The following is an 18832-nucleotide window of genomic DNA, read 5'->3' as shown; positions in this document are numbered from 1 at the left end:
TTGTTTCACAGCTGGGAAGTGGAGTCATTTCCTTGGAAAAAGACTTACAATTTTTGTCACAAATATTCCATTCGTCCTCACTATCTCCACTTTGTTTTGCTTCTGTTTACCACAGGGACTTGTTGTGACAACAGAATTTCAAATAAACACGTTCCACTTAAAGCGTTGGAGGGGTTTAGCTTCTCATGCTAAATTTGGGCCAAACGCAACAAGCTTTTTACTGCATGTCCCTGGTAATCATTGATGGGGTTTACATAAAGTGGACTTTGTTTGCTGCTCTAGTGAGACTTTATTTATATTTTGTTCAAATAAATTAATGGTTTGATTTCCCAGGATAGTCCTGAATCCAGTGGTAATGTTTTTTTATTTCTTTTTTGACTAAATGAAATGGCTCATTTGAGATATTATTCATATTGAGAGTTATGCATATTATTTGACTGAGTTGCGATGTGTTAGGATCAGCTCCAAGATAATCTGCTTTTGAATTTGAAGTTATTTCGATGTTTGTCTTCACTCTGTTTGATTGGAAAATTGCAGTCATTATTGCGACCATGTTTTATTTGGACATTTTTTTGTGTCTGGCTGCAGGAAGATTAGCATCAGAGGCCAAGGACGATCCAACAAAATGAAGCCACGATTAAATAAACATTGAGGAAATTTCTCTGCTTCTGTTATTATGTCAGCTTAGTCCATCACTCTGCTCATCACCCAGACAGATGCAGCTACATTATGGGAAAGGAATGTCGTCTTTATAGTAAATTACTTGGGGGTCAGAAGGGCCATTTCCTGATTGTGGTATAAAAGAAATACACCCTGAAACTTGAATGACTTACCCAGTATCTTAAACATCACAATTACTGGGAAAACCTATTTCTAGGGAACTGCTATTAGTCTGTGCCACCACCACAGTTCCCTGAAAGTTTACAGATAACATATCTAACCCTATCATACCCTAACCCACAGTTGTGCGTCATGGAACCTGGCGACACTTTGATTCATTTAGTTTCTGTTCACACATTGTCAGATTCAAAGACATGCTACTTTGCCTCTTTACCTTGAAAGATCATTATTAAAATGACAGGACTGTGGCTGTCCTTGCTCTCATCATGCCTAACCCACAGGCCTGCCTGTGGTTGATAGAGTAAGGACTGAAACGTGCTAATGTCGACCTTTCTCTATACATAAACTTCAAAGACAAACATGGGTGAATGATATGAGAGTGGATTCCCAGACCAGTTCACTAATCCACTAAATCACCAGGATGCCCCATTCAGTAGGAAATCGTCTTTGTTCCCAAGGTCTCCCTTTGTATTGTTTTTGAGGATAAATGATTGGATATCCCTTCTTTGTCCTGTTAACAAGACCGGTGGAAAACACAGCCATAAGAAAAATGGGGTTATTTTTCTTCACTAATTACTTGAGACAACAATCACAGAGAAGTTACAGACAGACCCCCAGAAAATAGTGGAAAATCTTGAACCATTCACCACAACATTGAGTTGATTGGTGGCTCTGTTGTGCTGGGCAAGGGCATTTTGTTGGCATGGGTCTACTTCCTCTAGATCAGTGGTTCTTAACCTTGTTGGAGGTACCGAGCCCCACCAGTTTCATATGTGCTTTCACTGAACCCCTCTTTAGTGAAAAATAAAATATGATTTTTTCCAATTGAAGACATAGATATGTTTTTAACTGGTGCACAAAATGAGCCATGCATGTCACGGTGGAGGCTCTGCCGAACCCCTGAGACCGACTCACCGAACCCCTAAGGGTTCGATTGAACCCAGGTTAAGAACCACTGCTCTAGATGAAAGATCACTGAAGTTCAGTTTGAGAAATACGGGGAGCAAAAGGAGAGTTGGGATTTGGATCTGCCATTAACTATAATTCTGATTAGTTTGTAATAATAGGTCATTTAATATATCATCTAGGTTTAAAATGTTTGATATATGAGATTTCAAACTGCTACACAGCAGCAAAACAGCTATGTGCTATGTACAGGTAGTGGGGCTATCCTTAGCATTAGCTGAAATTGAAGTTGCGCTATATCCTACTGTGTACTGCTGCTACATGTGCAGCAGTTAATTTCGTGTCAAGCTGTTGGCAGCCACCACATGAAAAAACAGATTAAACATGACCTTTGCACAAAGAGAACAAACTTTCACTTTATTTTTAAACATGCTAGTTAGCCTGCTAGCTAGTTAGCCTGCTAGCTTGACCACTTGATAGCTTGAAGTAGTTGACTTTCTAGACTGAAGAAATAAATAACAAGTTCTCACTAAGCTAACATTACCTACATAACTCCATAAACATAATAGCAAAGGTGGAAAACCTTTTCCTTCCACTATCACCTCACTTGACATATACTTCACATTCACCAAGGATAACTTCACTCCACTACTTATCTTGTGTATTCAGTGGCTGCTTTCTTTGTTTTATCCTCCCTGTGTAGATAACACTAAGGAAACAGGCTTTCAGCATTTCCATTCTGCAAGTGGAGTTGCACAAAGAGTGTAAAGAGATACACGTTAAGCTATTAGCCGGAGCTTCGAAAGGTTACCTCCATGTAGTAACTTTAACTTGGAATATATTTAACTTGGAGGAACTTATAAGTTCACTCTTAAGTTTTTCCAAGTTAAATATATTTGGCATTCCCTATATGGTCGTGTGGGTTGAAATAAGTGCTACCTAGGGACAAGAAAGCTATAAACACTCAGATAGCCACAAGAGAGTCATTAGTTTTTGATAATATGCAGTTTTTATGAGAAAATAAGGCTGAATGTTGGCATATGAAGGTCAGTTCAGGTTTGAATTGCTTTGTAGTCCGAATTAACTGACAGATTGGTTGCTGAAAATCTTATCTTTGTTTTCTTAGAAGAGATAATGATACAATAGTTTTAAAGTGTTTTTGTCGATATGTTATTGACTCCATTTACATATAGAGTATTTAAACATACTTCACTGAAGAGGTATGTGCCACCCTGCATGGACCTCTTGCTACTCCTTTGAAGCTGGGCAACATGTTGGCGTCACTGGACAAAATCCACAATAACCTTTCAGCACATTTTTAATCAAATAACCCGGGAGAGATCTACACTCCTGCACCTTCAGGCTTTAGAAATAAAGTTTTTGGGGATTCAGCTTGAGCCAATCACAGGTGTTTGACAGAGAAAGGCTTTCAGTTCGGGATGTACTGCAATCCACAGTGTTGGAAAGAGCTTTCATCCTGGAAAGTGGCCATAGACATTGGAAGCACCACTGCACTTTGGCCAGTTTGGGGGGTTAAATAGAAAGAAAAGAGCTGCAGGACGTGGTTTTTGTAAATTTAAATCACATTCTGGTGATTTTTCTTAACTGACTATTTTCCCTCTTATAGGTCTGTGAAGGTTCTCAGTCATCCAGCTCATCGTAGTCTAAGGAGCTTGGAAAGAAAAGCGTCTGCACTTCTTTATCAAAATTCTAATTCAAATTTTATTTGTCACGTACACAGTCATACACAGTACGATATGTAGTGAAATGCTTGGACAACTGCTCGTGACCTAAAGAAAACAAAAAAGGAAAAGGCTATGAATAAGATAGGAAATAAATATGAAAAATTAAAAAGGGTAAATTTAACTAGGAAGGAATAAAATATAAATTAAGGTTAAAAATGAAATAACTGTACAACACAAATTAGAATGAAGGGTAAATTTAACTGGGAGAATAAGATAAAATATATAAATTAAAGTTGAAAATAAAATAACTGTACAACAAAATACACAATATAGAACTATATAAGAATGTATGAAGAAATATAAATAAATATATACACAATAACAGCAGCATATACACAATAACAGCAGCGTGATTTAAGTAATGAAGTGAAAACAAAGTCCAGAATGTCCAGTGTGTGTGTAAGAACTGTATGTGTGGGTCAGTACTGTGTGGTGGTGTGATTGAGAGACCGTATCGCCTGCGGGAAGAAGCTCCTCCTCAGTCTCTCTGTGTTGGTCTTCAGGGAGCGGAATCGCTTTCCTGACCTCAACAGAGAGAACAGTCTGTTGTTGGGATGGCTGAGGTCCTTCACCATCTTCCTGGCCTTGGTCCAGCACCGCCTGCTGTAGATTGAGTGCAGGTCAGGGAGCACGGAGCGGATGGTGCGCTCAGCTGACCGCACAACCCTCTGTAGAGCTCGTCTGTCCTGCATGGTGCTGTTCCCGAACCAGGTTAAGATGTTTCCCATCAGGATGCTCTCTATGGTGCAGGAGTAAAAGTTCCTGAGCACCTTGGAGGGCAGTTGGAAGTCTCTCAAGCGTCTGAGGTGGTAGAGACGCTGTCGGGCCTTTTTCACCACGGTGTTGATGTGACAGGACCATGACAGGTCCTGCGTGATGTGAACTCCGAGGTATTTGAAGCTGTCCACTCTCTCCACTGGGCACTCGTTGATGACGGGGGTCTGGTAGTTCCTCTCCTGCTTAGTGCTGAAGTCCACTATCAGCTCCTTTGTCTTACTGATGTTTAGAAGGAGGTTGTTCCTCTGGCACCAGTTCTCCAGATTCCTAATCTCCTTCAGGTAGGCCGTCTCGTTGTTATCAGAGATCAGGCCCACCACGACGGTGTTGTCAGCAAACTTGATGATGGTGGTGGAGCTGGTAGTGGCCACACAGTCATATGTGTACAAAGAGTACAGCAGGGGGCTCAGAACACACCCCTGGGGGGCTCCAGTGCTGAGAGTGGTGGAGGCTGAGACATGTCCGCCCATCCTTACTGCCTGTGGTCTGCCAGTTAGGAAGTTGGAGATCCACTGACACATAGATGAGCTGAGTCCCAGATGCTCCAGCTTGGTGGTGAGTGTGGAGGGAATTATGGTGTTAAATGCAGAGCTGTAGTCTATGAAGAGCATTTTAACATAATTCCCCCTTCTAGTGTCCAAGTGAGTGAGTGATGTGTGGAGGAGATGAGAGATGGCATCGTCTGTGGAACGATTTGGACGGTAAGCGAACTGTAGTGGGTCCAGTGTGTCTGGTAGTGAAGAAATGATGAAGTCTCTGACCAGGCGTTCAAAGCACTTCATCACTACTGAGGTGAGGGCTACAGGGCGATAGTCATTGAGAGAAGCAGGGTGGGGTTTCTTCGGGACAGGAACAATGATGGACTCTTTGAAGCATGTGGGGATCACCGACTGAGATAGAGAGATGTTGAATATCTCAGTGAACACAGGAGCTAGCTGGTATGCGCAGTCTCTGAGGATACGACCTGGGATGCCGTCTGGTCCTGCTGCTTTCCTGGTGTTCACTCTCTTGAAGGCTCTCCTTACTTCATGCTCGGAGATGACGAGCACGTTTCCGGTGCTGGCAGTATCTTCCTGTCTGCAGCCGTTAGCGCCGCTAACACTAGCATTGTTGGAGACCTTAGCTGCAGCCTCGAAGCGAGCATAGAAAGTGTTCAGCTCGTCTGCCAGAGTCACGGCCGCGTTCGTCATACCGGTTGTTGGTGCTTTATAGTCCGTTATTGTCCTTAGTCCCCGCCACAGGCTCCTAGAGTCACTCTGTTGGAGTTGTGACTCTAGTTTCCTCCCGTAGCGCTGCTTCGCCTCTTTCACCGCCCTCCGCACGTTATATGACGCGGCTTTGTACGGGTCCATGTCCCCCGTCATGAGTCCCGTGTTGTAGGCAGCGGTGCGGGATCTCAGAGCGTCGCGGATGGTTTTATCCACCCACGGCTTCTGGTTGGGAAACGTTGTGATAGTCTTTGTCTCCACGGTATCATCCGCTAGTTTCCCGATGAATCCCACATTAAGTTACTTGAAGACGTTTCACCTCTCATCCTAGACCTGAAGAAGCTTCTCGGATGACAAAGACACTTTTCCTTCCAAGCTCCTTAGACTTTCCTGGTATGACTTTTCCACAGGTCTAAGCATACTATGCTGTCTATACACTTTAAATTGCTTTTAGGACATCCAATCGTGTGGTATTGCTAACAAAAGACAAAGGCTGTCATGACTGTGTGTTGACTGTTTGTGTTTTCCTGTTGTGTAACGGTACCACCACAACACCTTCTTCCATGACTCACATTAGCATAACATCCCTCTGATGGGATATGACTCAACGTGAGGTTTAAGTGTTCTCAAATTGAGTCCACGTTTTCCACTCTAGAGGTTTTGTGCCTCCACTCCAACTTTTGCTTTCGTTACATTTACCTGACAGCATGTGTTAACAGACAGATTTAGATGTTGTTGCCTACAACAAATGAGCTTATTAAATATTATGAGATAAATCCCGAACATCCACACCAAATGGGTGTGGATGCAGGTGCATGTCGCCATAAATAAGAAAACAGCTCACACCACAGAGTTACGTACTTTTTGGTGTTACTTGTGTATTTTTGTACCATTTCCCTTTCACCTCTCACATTATGCCACTATCTTCCCAGTACCAGTGGAATTATGGGATTTTATGTAAACTATTATTGCTCCTGTATCTCCGTAGCAGCTTGTTTTACACTCTGTCGTAGCTTTGAATGCCTTGAATTGAGCAGATGTGTTAAAGCTGTTTAATTTCCCCACATATGTGCTTTTAATCAGTCACATCCTTCTAATTATCATGAAATTGTCATTATTTTAATCTTACAGTCATTTTAAAATGAGTTTTTCTTTTTTCAATAACTTTAACATAAACACAGCTTACATTGATATGTAATTCTACATTTTGGCCTGCTGGCTGGCAGTAAGGATGCTATTGCACCCTCACAGCAGCTGCGTCTCTGCATGTCTGTGACTCCTTGAACCGCCCATGACATGAAGTCGACGGTCCATCGATGGGAGGAGCCGAGAAGCAGAAAGTGTATGCTGCGGCTTGTTTGTGTTTGCCCGTGATTGTGATGCAGTTAAACGGAGCTCGTGCTCGTTGAGGTTTTTATTGTCTCATTTACTTCCTGTTTTTCTTAATACTCTTATATGAGCTTGAAAAACTGCAACCATATAAACTTCCTCACGCTGCACCAAATTGCCGCTGCTTTTTATTTTCATCGCAGAGCTTTTTGCTCACGTGACATGTGTTCTCATTTTGGGTCTGGACCCAGATGGCCATTATTTGCCTTTTTGCATCTGACTTTCCCTGGGGATAGGAAGAGAAGGAAAGAAAGGGGGGAGAAAAACCCAGAACGCCTCCTCATTCATTCCCAAATGCTTTACAGATAGTCACAGGAGTATAAAGCCTGTTTCGGTGCCTTTTGTTCACTTAGTCACTTACCACTTTGAGCTTTTCTTATGATAAAAAGAAGAGTGGCCGCTTTGGAGAAGAGATACAGGGGAAAAATCACAATATAGGAAATCCAATAAACTAATTTTAGTTAATATTATTCTTTATGGCTTGTTTGTTTGTAGCGCAACAGTCGGCACACTTCCTGCAGGTGTGTGTTTACTATAAAGACGGAAAAGAAAAGAAGCTGACAAGCGTAAAGTACAGAGAAAAATACAAGAAAGTAAATGTCACATGCAGATTGTTTCTTTGGAAAAATGTCTGGGAGGATAAACCACAGCCAAAAAACCCAAAAAAAACCTACAGTCTCTAGAGTCTCAAGGTCCTCCTTCTCAGTGGGTGTCGTAAGGAGGTCAACCTCCCCTTCCTCCATTCCTCCACGTTCTTCTTTCCATGAATTTAGCAGCATCATTCTCACTAACTGTCATCAGTGAAGGAACACAGTGCGCCCCGGTGTGTGTCACTCTGCCCTTTCTTGTCCGGTTTATTCATGATTTATTTTGTGTGTGTGTGTAAGCGTGTATTCATATCTTTGTGGGGACCAACGGCCCTTATGGGGACCAAAATCCCCACAAGTTTGAACGGTGGGAACAGGGGTTACAATTAGGTTAGGAATTCATTTTTCATGGTTAGGTTTAGGGTGACGAGCTAGGGAAAGCATTATGTCAATTAGATGTCCCCACAAGATATGAATATACGTGTGTGTGGGAGCGCGATCTGTTCATAGGATGTTGACATGTGGAAGAATTCATCTTGCCCTTTTTTCACGCTCCACCATTAAAATTAGGTCAAGGTCAGGCTGCCTGATAGTGAAAACAAAAGGAAATCAAAGAGAGACGCGATGAAATTAGAGGAAAGCCAGAAGCAAAAGATGCTGGTGGAGTCTTTTGTTGCTTTGACCCTTAAAGCTAGCCCCCATATTCTCAGCAATGAAACAGTGAAACAGCGAAGAATTCGCTTTTTAACTGTGCGTTTATGTTTTCAGCTTCGATGTGGAGAATGGACCCTCTTCTAGCTGCAGCCCCTTGGACCCTCAGGCCTCCCCTGGCTCCGGTCTGGTCCTCCACACCAACTTCCCAGGTCACAACCAGCGCCGAGAGTCCTTCCTCTATCGCTCAGACAGCGACTATGAACTGTCCCCCAAGTCCATGTCACGAAACTCCTCCATCGCCTCTGAACTGTGAGTAGAAATAAATTGCAATTAGTTTGAAATTAGTTCAGTAAGTATGTTTTTTAGGGTCAGGTGTTGAGGTGCTCTCACCTCAAGTGAACTTGATTCTGCAGCTTTTTAACGGTGCAAAATGCCACAGGTTGTTAGACGCCGTCAGTCCTGGTTTGTGTTCATGCATTCCAGGTTTTGCATATCTGGCCTCCACCACAAACACTACTGCTCTCTTCTCGAAAATTATTCTCACTGTGCTGACTGCTTTGCATGTCATAGATCGGAGGAGTCAATTCAGCACAATCATCACTTTACATGTGAGGAAATGTTTTTCGTAATCTGCACTTCCAGTAAATGAAGATGTTTCACTATGCTTGACCTTAGTACATTAAAAGTATTATTTAACTAATACGTGCAGTATGTTGTCATACTGTGCACGTAGCTCAGTGGACATCAACTGACTGACTGAATACACTCCATAGTTACTTAATTAGGTACACTTTGCTATTACCAGGTTCTGTTACTCAGATTCAACAAGGTGCTGCAAACATTCCTCTGAGATTTTGGTCCATATGGACATGATAGCTTCACACACCTACTGCAGATCTGTCAGCTGCACATCCATGATGCGACTCTCCCGCTCCAGCATGTCCCAGAGGCGCTCTGTTGGATTGAAGTCTGGTGACTGTGAAGGCCATTTATGTGTCGTGATCAAGTAATCAGATAATTTGAGATGATCTGACCTATGATGGATGGTAAAGGGATGAACTTGGTCAGGAACAATACTCAAGTAGGATGTGGTGTTTAAATGATGCTCTATGCACCACACCCTTTCATCAGCAGCAGGAGAAAGGACAGATTCTCACCCTGCCACCTAAATGTGGCAGCAGAAATCAAGACTCATCAGATCAGGCACCATCCCATCGTCTGTTATCAGATTTTGGTGAGTTTGTTCAACCTGTTCTTAGCTGACAGGAGCGGCACCTGCTGTGGTCTTCTGCTTCTCATCTCCTTCAGCGTTCAGAGATGCTCTTCCTCATATTTTGGTTGCAGCGATTGGTTATTTGAGTTGCTGTTACCATCCTGTCTCTTCGACGCAGTCTATCCATTCTCCTCTGACCTCTGGCATCGACGGGGCATTTTTGCCCAGAGAACTGCCGCTCGCTGGATTTTTTCTATTTATTCCAGAACATTCTCTGTAAACCCAAGAGATGTTTGTGTGGGAAAATTCCCAGCACATCAACAGCTTCTGAAATATTCAGACCAGCCAGTCTGGCACCAACATGATAGACAGGCTGGCTGGGTATTTTATGTTAATGAGCAGTTGAACAGGTGGCCACTGAGTGTTCACCGTAAGTAGTGACGATCACAATGAAATTACTGCAAGAATATTGACAACATTTCCTGAAAATAGTGTATTGTTAGTCTTGGCTTCATCAAGCCAAAGTGTTTTTTCTGGAAACATCTCTCTTAGATGTTCTCTTCCTGGTCTTGAATGTTATCTGTAGTTGGCACCTTCACTGTTTCTGTCCATGAAGGAGTCTCTCATCTGTAAACTTTGACCACTTCCTTGGGAGCGACTTCTTGACTTGGCTAGTTGTTGTGACATTGAACCTTTTAACTAAGGAAAGAATCCCTCATCCTCCTGGCCTACAGAGGAATATTTTGAGCTGCCTTCCTTATAAGAACAGACCAAATTGTTCATTTGGTCAGTCCTGGAATCTCTTTTCCTACAATGGGTTTATTCAGTTTTTTCGGCCTAACGATGGGCTCCTTCACTGCACTGATTTCATATTTTACCTCGTATCAAGGGTTTCAGTGAACAGCTGCCAAAAACAAATTCTAGAAACTTTTGTCCAGTTACTTCTGAGTCTGTAATTCCTAAGCAGTTCGTGCCATCTATTTGTTCACCTTCTTGTATTAAAGCTGAAAGGCTGCTGAAAGGTTTAACATTACAAAGGTTGTGCCTTTATCCAAAAAACATATGGACCTAACGATATAAGGATCTCCTCACTGACCACATTATCACAATATTTTTGGACCCACAGAAGAGTCACTTTCTGTCCCCACCTCAGCTAACAAAAATAGGTTAATCTCAATATCGAGGCCTCCTTGACCCAGGTACGCGTTCTCCCACGATACTTTCCTTCCCATTTATTAGGTTGTTGCACAAAGCTGCTTGGGTCATTTCTTTTTGCTCTTTTTCTTAACAGTTCTCTCATTTTCTTGATATATTTTGTATCCAAGCATTTTGCTGACGATGGTTTGTTTCTTTTTAGACATGGTGATGACCTGATCGTAACACCTTTTGCTCAGGTAAATATCCCGTTATCTAGTTGTATGTACACATTTATGTTTTTATCTTCAAACTAAGCCTATTTTAAGTAAATCTTTCAATAAATACCACGGTTATCAGCATACATGTAAGTAGTTGCAAAACTGAAATCTAAAATGCAGGCTTGAAATGTGCATGCGGTGCAAAAAGGGCTCAGTTTGAACAGGACTAGCAACATTCGTCCTAATGTTTAAATTGAAGTAAATAAGTAAAAGTGCGAAGAATGCTACTGATTCGCTCTCTGCTTGTTCAGGTTCTTGCAAGCCTTCGAAGTGTAAGGAATAACTTCACTGTACTGACCAATGTCCAGTGTGCCTCCAACAAGTAAGTACCTCTAGTGGCTTCTAGCATATTTTAAATAATGAGCTGGCATAATTCATGCATACACATCAATCAAGCTGAAATCTACATAACTTACCACATATTTTGTGGTAAGTGTAAATGCTTTTTTCCCAGAATAATATTAGATTTTAGAAAGTAATCAGAATAACGCTTGCCGTCTGCAGTTCCACCAGTTTGTCACAAGGGGGAGGCATTGTCTTGCAGTGGGACTGAAGTGGGATGCTTGACATCAGTGCAGCAGAACAGTTAAACCAGTCCAGTGAAGACCCTACATACTTCAGACAGACAAAAATGAGTACAAGCTAGATTTGAAAAGTTAACTCAACACGATGCTACAGCCGAAGGAATCTTTAATTCTTCTCCTCTCTGGTTTCCAGAGCAATAGGAATAGTTCTCTGCTGTGCACGGCACGGTTCAAATGCTCTATAAGGAATTCCTCTGTTGTCATGAAGCACATGAAGCACAAACAGAAAAACACTCCTGCAGCTACACACGCATGAAGTGACTCATTGGCATTCACCGTGCACCACTTCAGAGGCCGCTGCAGCATATATGCGTTTGGCATACGATAACGCAGGAGACTAGTTACAATCTCTCTTCAGATGCCAAAAAGAAGAAGAAAATGTGTCGTTATTTAGTTTTTCAATTTTTTCATGTCTCTCTCTTTCAAAAGGCTAGCTTTTTTTTTTTCCAACAATATACGTGTCGTTTATAGTTATAGTTAAGTAAGAGTGCTCCGTTTTTCAACAGTGTTGCTTTAAGCTGCAGCAGCACACTGAGCATCATCTCTCCCAGTGGAGTGCGACTGCAGATTTAGATGTACTAGAAATATGTATGTAGGCCACCTTTCTTTCTGTTCGTCACTGTGAAGGTTTAAGTATGAATATGTGTTTCTAAAGACACTAAAAGCTCTCTGCTCTGCCTCAGGCTGAATTAACGCTCAGTTTTCTGTATTGACTACCTGAAGCCCGTCTGACCTACATTTAGCTCTGATAGCTCCACACAGACAAGAGCAAAGACTGAGAAGCACACACGGCGCACAAACGTGGATCGTTCACGTATACTGAATTAAACACACACATAAGCTGGAGCTCGCCATTCCAGCACACATGCACAGTTTTCACTTAACCCGATTTCTTATTTGGGTTATTTTTATACTAATCAAGCTCAGTTAAACTTTTAAAAAAATAGGGACGGTGGGTTCATTGTACAGCATAAAACAAAACAAAAAAAGTGTAAAATATTTAGCTGAATAGAGAATAATGAGCAGAAAAGCCAAAATGCAACATCCCCATATGAGGACACGGGGCCTCAGGAGGTTAAGATTAATGTCTTTAACGTGTTTCAGCCCACCGGCCACTGCCAAAATACCAACATTTAGTCTGTTTATACTGACTTTTTCATACACATTCACACAGTTGAGCAAAGAGCAAGAAGGAAACAGTAATGTCCCCATATGAGGACACGGGCTCTCAGGAGGTTAAAACTGATGTGTTTAGCAACATGTTGCAGAACACTGACCAGCTCCACCTAAAAGTATTCAGTCTATTTATACACTGCAACCCCTGCCTTGACTGTTTGAAACTTTTCACACAGTTCAACCAGGAAATGCAACATGTAAACACGCAACTAAATGCTTAAAAAACGTACACTTTTTCAGTTTGCTGCTCTAGAGCATTCAGGTGTGTGTTTCCCAGGTGTGGACGCACATGCAGCAACTTCAGCCCAAAGTCAGACTGTGCAATGTTCAGAGGAATTGCAGAAAACCCAAGAGCTAGCCACAGTTAGCATTTTAAATGTTTTAAGTTCACAAAAGTATAATTAGAAACAAATGTATGGCAACACAGCTTAAGTTTGCAAAGCTGCATCTGAGCAAACTGCACGACTTCTGGACAGACGAAACCAAAGTGAAGATGTTCAGCTGTCGTGCACAGCACCACTGTGGAGAAAACCAAACACAGCATATTAGCATCATACCTACTGTCAAGCAGGTCTGTGGAGGGCTCTCTCAAGCATAGCAGCGATGGTCCAAGTCCAGACCTCGACCTGTTTGAAATGCTGTAGCAGGACCTTAACAGGCTGTGCATAAACCAACCCCACAAACATCAATGAGTTAAAGCAGCGTTGTAAAGAAGAGTAGGCCAAAATTCCCACACAATGTGTGAGACAGTCATACAGAAAACAGTTACTTGAAGTTATCGCAGCTAAAGGTGGGGTACAGCTGATGAATCATGGGGTACTTCGTTTTTCCACAGGACTGCCCGGAGTCCACGCAACGTCCACATATCTATATATTATTGCCAGAGCCTCTAAAATCTGTTTATTTTGTTTGTTTGTTTTGTGTTTGGTTTTTAAATTTTCAAGTAAGATTTGCTAGTGTTTCTATATAAATATATATCTGTGGTAGTCTTTGTTTTATAGCACCTTTCTTTCCCCCTTTCTGTGTTGTTTTCGTCCTTCCAGGCGCTCTCCTGCAGCAACAACTCAGCCTCCAGTCACCAGAGTTTGTCTCCCGGGTAAGCGGCTCAGAGAAATGTCCCCCTACATGTTTGACCTGTGCCAAGCTACCAGATACAAAGTTATCTTGTTTTATATCTGGTGCACACATTCAACCTCTCTATTCTCCTTGTTTTCATCATCATCTCCTCCTCCCTCCCTTCCTCGCTCTATCTCCTGTCTTCTCCTTGTCCCGTGAATTCGCCTACGTGACCACTTACATTTTCTTTTTTCTTTCTTTTTTCCCCCCCACCATCTGTCTCCATCTCCAGCGTTGTAACCCGGACTATTTTGTCATCAAGCTCATTAACTTTGTTCTATTGCAATTAGACTGGCGGTTGAGACTCACACTTGCACACACAGTTTTTCCTATTAAACCAGCTCGCTTTAAAGAAAACAGCAGACCTCCCTTTTCATCTTTCATCGCACTTGATTTTAAGCAGCCGTGTGACTTTCTGTACTGTACTCGTACATGTCCAGGCCAGTAAGAGGCAGTGTGTGAGTACATGTACGGGCGAAGATAACTTTATTTGTGTCTTTGGAAAGTGAAAAGTCCTTTCAGTCCTCTGTGTAGTGCTAAGATTTGTTCTTGTGCACTTGCTCAGCCGAGGTCATTCGTTTCACAGAGGCGCGAGCAGTAATTACAGTTAAAAGTGTACACATCGGACATGTGCGCAGGTCTCCTTCAAGTGTCGTTATAAAGCCGTCATGTCACGGCAACCAGCTAAACCAGACAGGAGCTGCACGAGATTAAAAGGAAATGCAGTCTTTGCACACAGTTATATGTCACGTTTGCCATAGGCGATAACTGAATGTGCACTAAAAATGATGTTTTCCCCAAAATATTCATTTTAAGATGCATCAACATTTGTCTTTCATTCTTTTATTAAAAGAGTGAACTATGAGACCTCGCATCTGTAGGCAGATGTTCCCACACTGTCTGCAAAGGGTATTAAAAACAGTCCCAGACAATGTGTTGTTGTATAAAGAGAGACCGAGATGAGCAACAGTGAAACTGAGAATGGCGAGGCAGTTAACCATCAAATAACCAAGATGTTTGACATGAAACCCATTCAGGCCAGATAAGGTATCACGGTTAACCCAGTGAAAATGAAGCCTCGCACAGTTTCTTTAGTCTCCTTTGTTTGGGGCAGCTTCCATATTGAGCTCTTCAGGAGGATCAGACAGCTTCTAATCTTCTTTCATTTTTGAGTCCAAATAAGTCATAATTCAGCACATTGTTGTTGAATTAGTCCTTACTGGTCTGTTTGTGTTATTGCTCAAATACATGACTTCATGTCGTTGAAAGGGAAGTAACGCATTATGCTGTTTATACAATGTCTGTGTGTGTGTGTGTGTGTGTGTGTGTGTGTGTGTGTGTGTGTGTGTGTGTGTGTGTGTGTGTGTGTGTGTGTGCGCGCGCTGCTGTGTGCACAGTTAACTCAGCGACATGTGTTAGTGAGCGTTTCGTGCAATTGTATCCAAACTCTGTACAATGTTGCAGTGGATGCGGATTGATAAGATGCTCACTTTATATCATATAATCATCAAGTATTGTGAGTAATGTTGGCGTGTGTGTGTGTGTGTGTGTGTGTGTGTGTGTGTGTGTGTGCGCGCGCGCGCTGTAGGGAGGTGTTCCTGTGGCTCTGATTGACGTCAGCAAGCCTGTATGTGGCTTCTGTTGACTTCCTGTCAAAGCAGATGGACTGAGTTTTCACTTCCTTCTTCAGAACCGCAGTTCATCAGGTGCTCTAAGTTAGTGTGTGTGTGTGTGTGTGTGTGTGTGTGTCATAACCAAGCTGCATAACGTGCATTGTGACCTTTCTTTGTATGGGTGTCGCAAAATTACTGGTGCGTATTACGTTCAAGTTCAGTCGTTTGAGAGTCACAAAGTTTAAGAATTACTGAGTGGAGTTGACAGTTTAATCCTCCAATTCATGGAAACATTTATTTACACTTGCGGCCCACATGCATGTCTCAACAGCACTACGCTGGGCCACCTTAACAGGCTGCACAACAAATTCAAGCATAACCAACCTTCTTTAAATTGAATCATTAATCTGTTTACATATTTAGCACCACACGCAGATGCTCAGAGAAACAGTAAAAGTTATAAAAAAAAAAGAGGAGAGGTGTTTTAGTGAGGAGCAGAAGTCTGAATGAACTTGACACAACAGCACCGCAGGCTTCTTCACATTTCCATTTGCTTTGTAATTTTTCATGTGAGATCATGCTTTTAAGCTAGCCTCACGAGCTGATGAATGACCTCGTTTTAGTTCCAAAGAGACCCATGAGGGGTATTTCCCAAAGTCTGACTTGACCCGTGCATTCTAAAGTCCTCCGCAGTCATGCCGCCAGCACTGCTGCAGATGCGCCGAGCTGCAATTGACCGAATACCTCACTGGAGTCTGCTTGTTACTGCAAAAGCTTGTCAGCAATGTCGATGGTTAGCCTTCTAATTACCAAACTACGTGACTTCATTTTGCTCATAGGTGTAAGAGTATGTCAGTAGTGTGGGAAACTTTCAAGCGATCATAAGATAAGTAAGGAAACCTTTAAAATGCATCAACGCACTTTAAAACTTTTAATCAAGTATTCCAGTGTCGTCACTTCGTGTAGTAAACTTGTTATAAGTCATCGCCTGCCCACCGCAGAATCACTTCTGAACTCAGTCTCACCTTTTTCTCATGACTCTCTTGGCCCCGTCCTCACTTCACACTACCTGTATTCACATATGCACATGCAACCGCATCTCTCTCTCCCACCATCGCCATCTTTTCGCTCTTTTATTCATTGCCATTATTTTGAGGAGGTGTGGGGGGTTGATGGGGCAGGAAACGTGAGGCAGGAAGCGAAGATCAGATTGTTCCTGTTTTGCTGTCTCTAAACTCTTGTAACTTGACGGAAGCCAGGAGGAACTGTGTGTGTGTGTGTGTGTGTGTGTGTGTGTGTGTGTGTGTGTGTGTGTGTGTGTGTGTGTGTGTGTCAGCCCACTGCAGAAAAATAGGATACGAAGAGACAAAGGCCTATTGTCTGTGCCCACACACTGCACAAACATGCACATGCTGACACAATGATATAATACGTAAATACCTACAGTAGTGCAAACCGCGTCGCTCTCAGGTGCCGAATCCATTTCACCTTCTCTAAGGACACGAATCTCTTAAAGAGAAAAATAATATTAAAAATGGAAGAAGCGCCATGTTTTGAATAGAATTCCTGAAAGAAGTCAAACGGATGTTAACAGCTGCTCTCAATTTTAATAAAACGTGTTCTCTGCTAACAATAACACGAAAGGCAAATGAAAAAAATCAGAAAATCATCTTCAAAAAAGTAACAATAAACTCAATGACCTAGTAATTTTCTAATAGATTTCTAATCTACAAATATATAGAGATCATATTAGACTATGCATTAGGATAAAGTGGTTGTTAAATGAGAACCTCAACAATCATTGGCAGGTTTTGCTCTTTGCTTAAACTGGAGGAATTGAAGGTTTCGTATCATCAGTGCTGCCATAAATATCGTCACCGTAGAAATCCTATGAGAGCAGAGAGCTGAAAGAAATATCACTCTGGTTTTTGCCTCCAAAGCAACTTAGGCTACAGCATGTTGCTGAGGGAAACTTTGACACGGAGACATTTTGTTGCTGAAACTCTGCAGCCTGCATTGAAACGTAATGCCACAGACAGCTGCTGGATGATGCTCTTGGTTGTATTGTTTCTTTATTTGTATGTTTCAAATGTGAATCTGACAAAAGGTGGATGTGGGGAAAGTCTCTAGGTTCATTGGTACCAGTGTGTGGTGAGGGATTGTTATGCGTCCATCACTTCTACTCAGCAGTAAGTGGAAATGTCCACAGATTTCTGTTATCGTATTAATCCACACCCTGTGGTCTAAAGTGTTACAGTTCAAAAGCACACTTAGAAGTTGTACTTTTGAACACCTGACAACTTCTGAGTGTCAGGTGTGGTTAGTGCCTTTGTCATCACACGGTACCCAACAGTTAGGAAAAGTACGGTACGCTTTTTTTCTCACACAACAAAGATGAACATGCCGTAGATGAACTACTGGAGATAGATCAGATTGGTTTCTAGATAACTGTTAAGTGATTTATGCAATAAGTCGGACAACTAGGTGAAAAGAGTATGTGTTGGAATCATAAAGTAATGTGAATTTAACTCAAGGCAATGGTGGGAAAATCAAGTCCAGACAATCAAAGGTAGTCTTTCACATGTGTACATATATCAGATTAGTGCAGATAGTCTGCTCAGATGTATTTTCACTTCTGGAAAGTGAAGATGCTGCCACGCAGGTAGAAGGACGCGTGACGTCAACTTGCAAATACCTGGGCTGTTCTCACACAGGAGCATCAGATATGTTACGCAGCTTACAGCAGGTAGCAGGTTAAAAATAATTTAATGTCCCCATTCTCACTTGAACAAGAAGATAAAGTGAGTACATTGAAAGATGTTGTAAATATATTGGGGTTTAAATCAGTTGTTATGCACACAGTGTTTAAAAGCTGTGCTACTGTCCACTCTTAAGGCTTCGGAGTCTTTTGGCGTTACAGTTATTGAGCTCAGTGACGAAAACGCATTGTTTTCACAGAGCCATTATCACGTCACAGTCACCAATGGGTTGTTTGAGATCCGCATTCACATGTGCTGAGAAATTCCAAATAATAGCGAGCCACTGACCCAAAGCAGCTGTCGTGTGTTATGGTGTCATAACAGAGTCAGGAAATATTATATCCCATTAGTAACGCACTTAGCTGGGAGAACCTCGCGGAGGTATGACCTGATTTCCTCGTCAAGCCGACCTCTGTGATGAAATGCTGTCATACAGGATATATGTGAGGCAAAGGGCTCGTGAACTCTCCAGACCTTAGTCGCATACACACCGCTTGTGTCTCAGTTTGGCCGATTAGCAGTGTGGAAAGGTGTCATTGAGATGACTTTTAAATCGTAATGTGCTTTTCCATTGTGTAAGTGCTTTCTTATAAAGCGGACAGGGGCCTCCCATGACTTTTCCCCAAAAGCAGCTGTTTGGTGAACTTTGTACACCAAGTATGAGTGACGATAGCGAACGCGCTTGCGTGGCCCAAATCAGGATGGGCGGAAAAAAGTAAACAACAATTTTGCAAATAGAAACCAGTGCACAGATATTTGTTGTGTATGGCACTGTCCATATTTGGAGAACTTTCTCTTTGTTTATAACCAGGAAATTCTTAGCTGTGTCTTAAGGAAAAGCTTGTTATAA

At 42.2% G+C, this 18832-nt stretch overlaps 1 protein-coding gene across 3 annotated transcripts in view; it reads left to right on the top strand.

Moving 5' to 3' along the window:
• Nucleotides 1–18832, top strand: part of pde4ba (phosphodiesterase 4B, cAMP-specific a) — a 211951-nt gene that overhangs the window by 145047 nt on the left and 48072 nt on the right. For all 3 annotated transcript variants that reach the window (XM_004553843.3, XM_004553844.4, XM_004553845.5), the window contains 4 exons: nt 8221–8415; nt 10677–10713; nt 10986–11056; nt 13538–13590. In XM_004553843.3, coding sequence (XP_004553900.1) covers nt 8221–8415; nt 10677–10713; nt 10986–11056; nt 13538–13590 — 356 coding nt within the window. The remainder of the gene's footprint in view (nt 1–8220; nt 8416–10676; nt 10714–10985; nt 11057–13537; nt 13591–18832) is intronic.

This window comes from Maylandia zebra, linkage group LG17, assembly GCF_041146795.1.
Source record: "Maylandia zebra isolate NMK-2024a linkage group LG17, Mzebra_GT3a, whole genome shotgun sequence".
NCBI classification, from domain to species: domain Eukaryota; kingdom Metazoa; phylum Chordata; class Actinopteri; order Cichliformes; family Cichlidae; genus Maylandia; species Maylandia zebra.
Note: the sequence above shows the minus strand (reverse complement) of the source record. Positions and strands in the feature narration are given on the sequence as shown.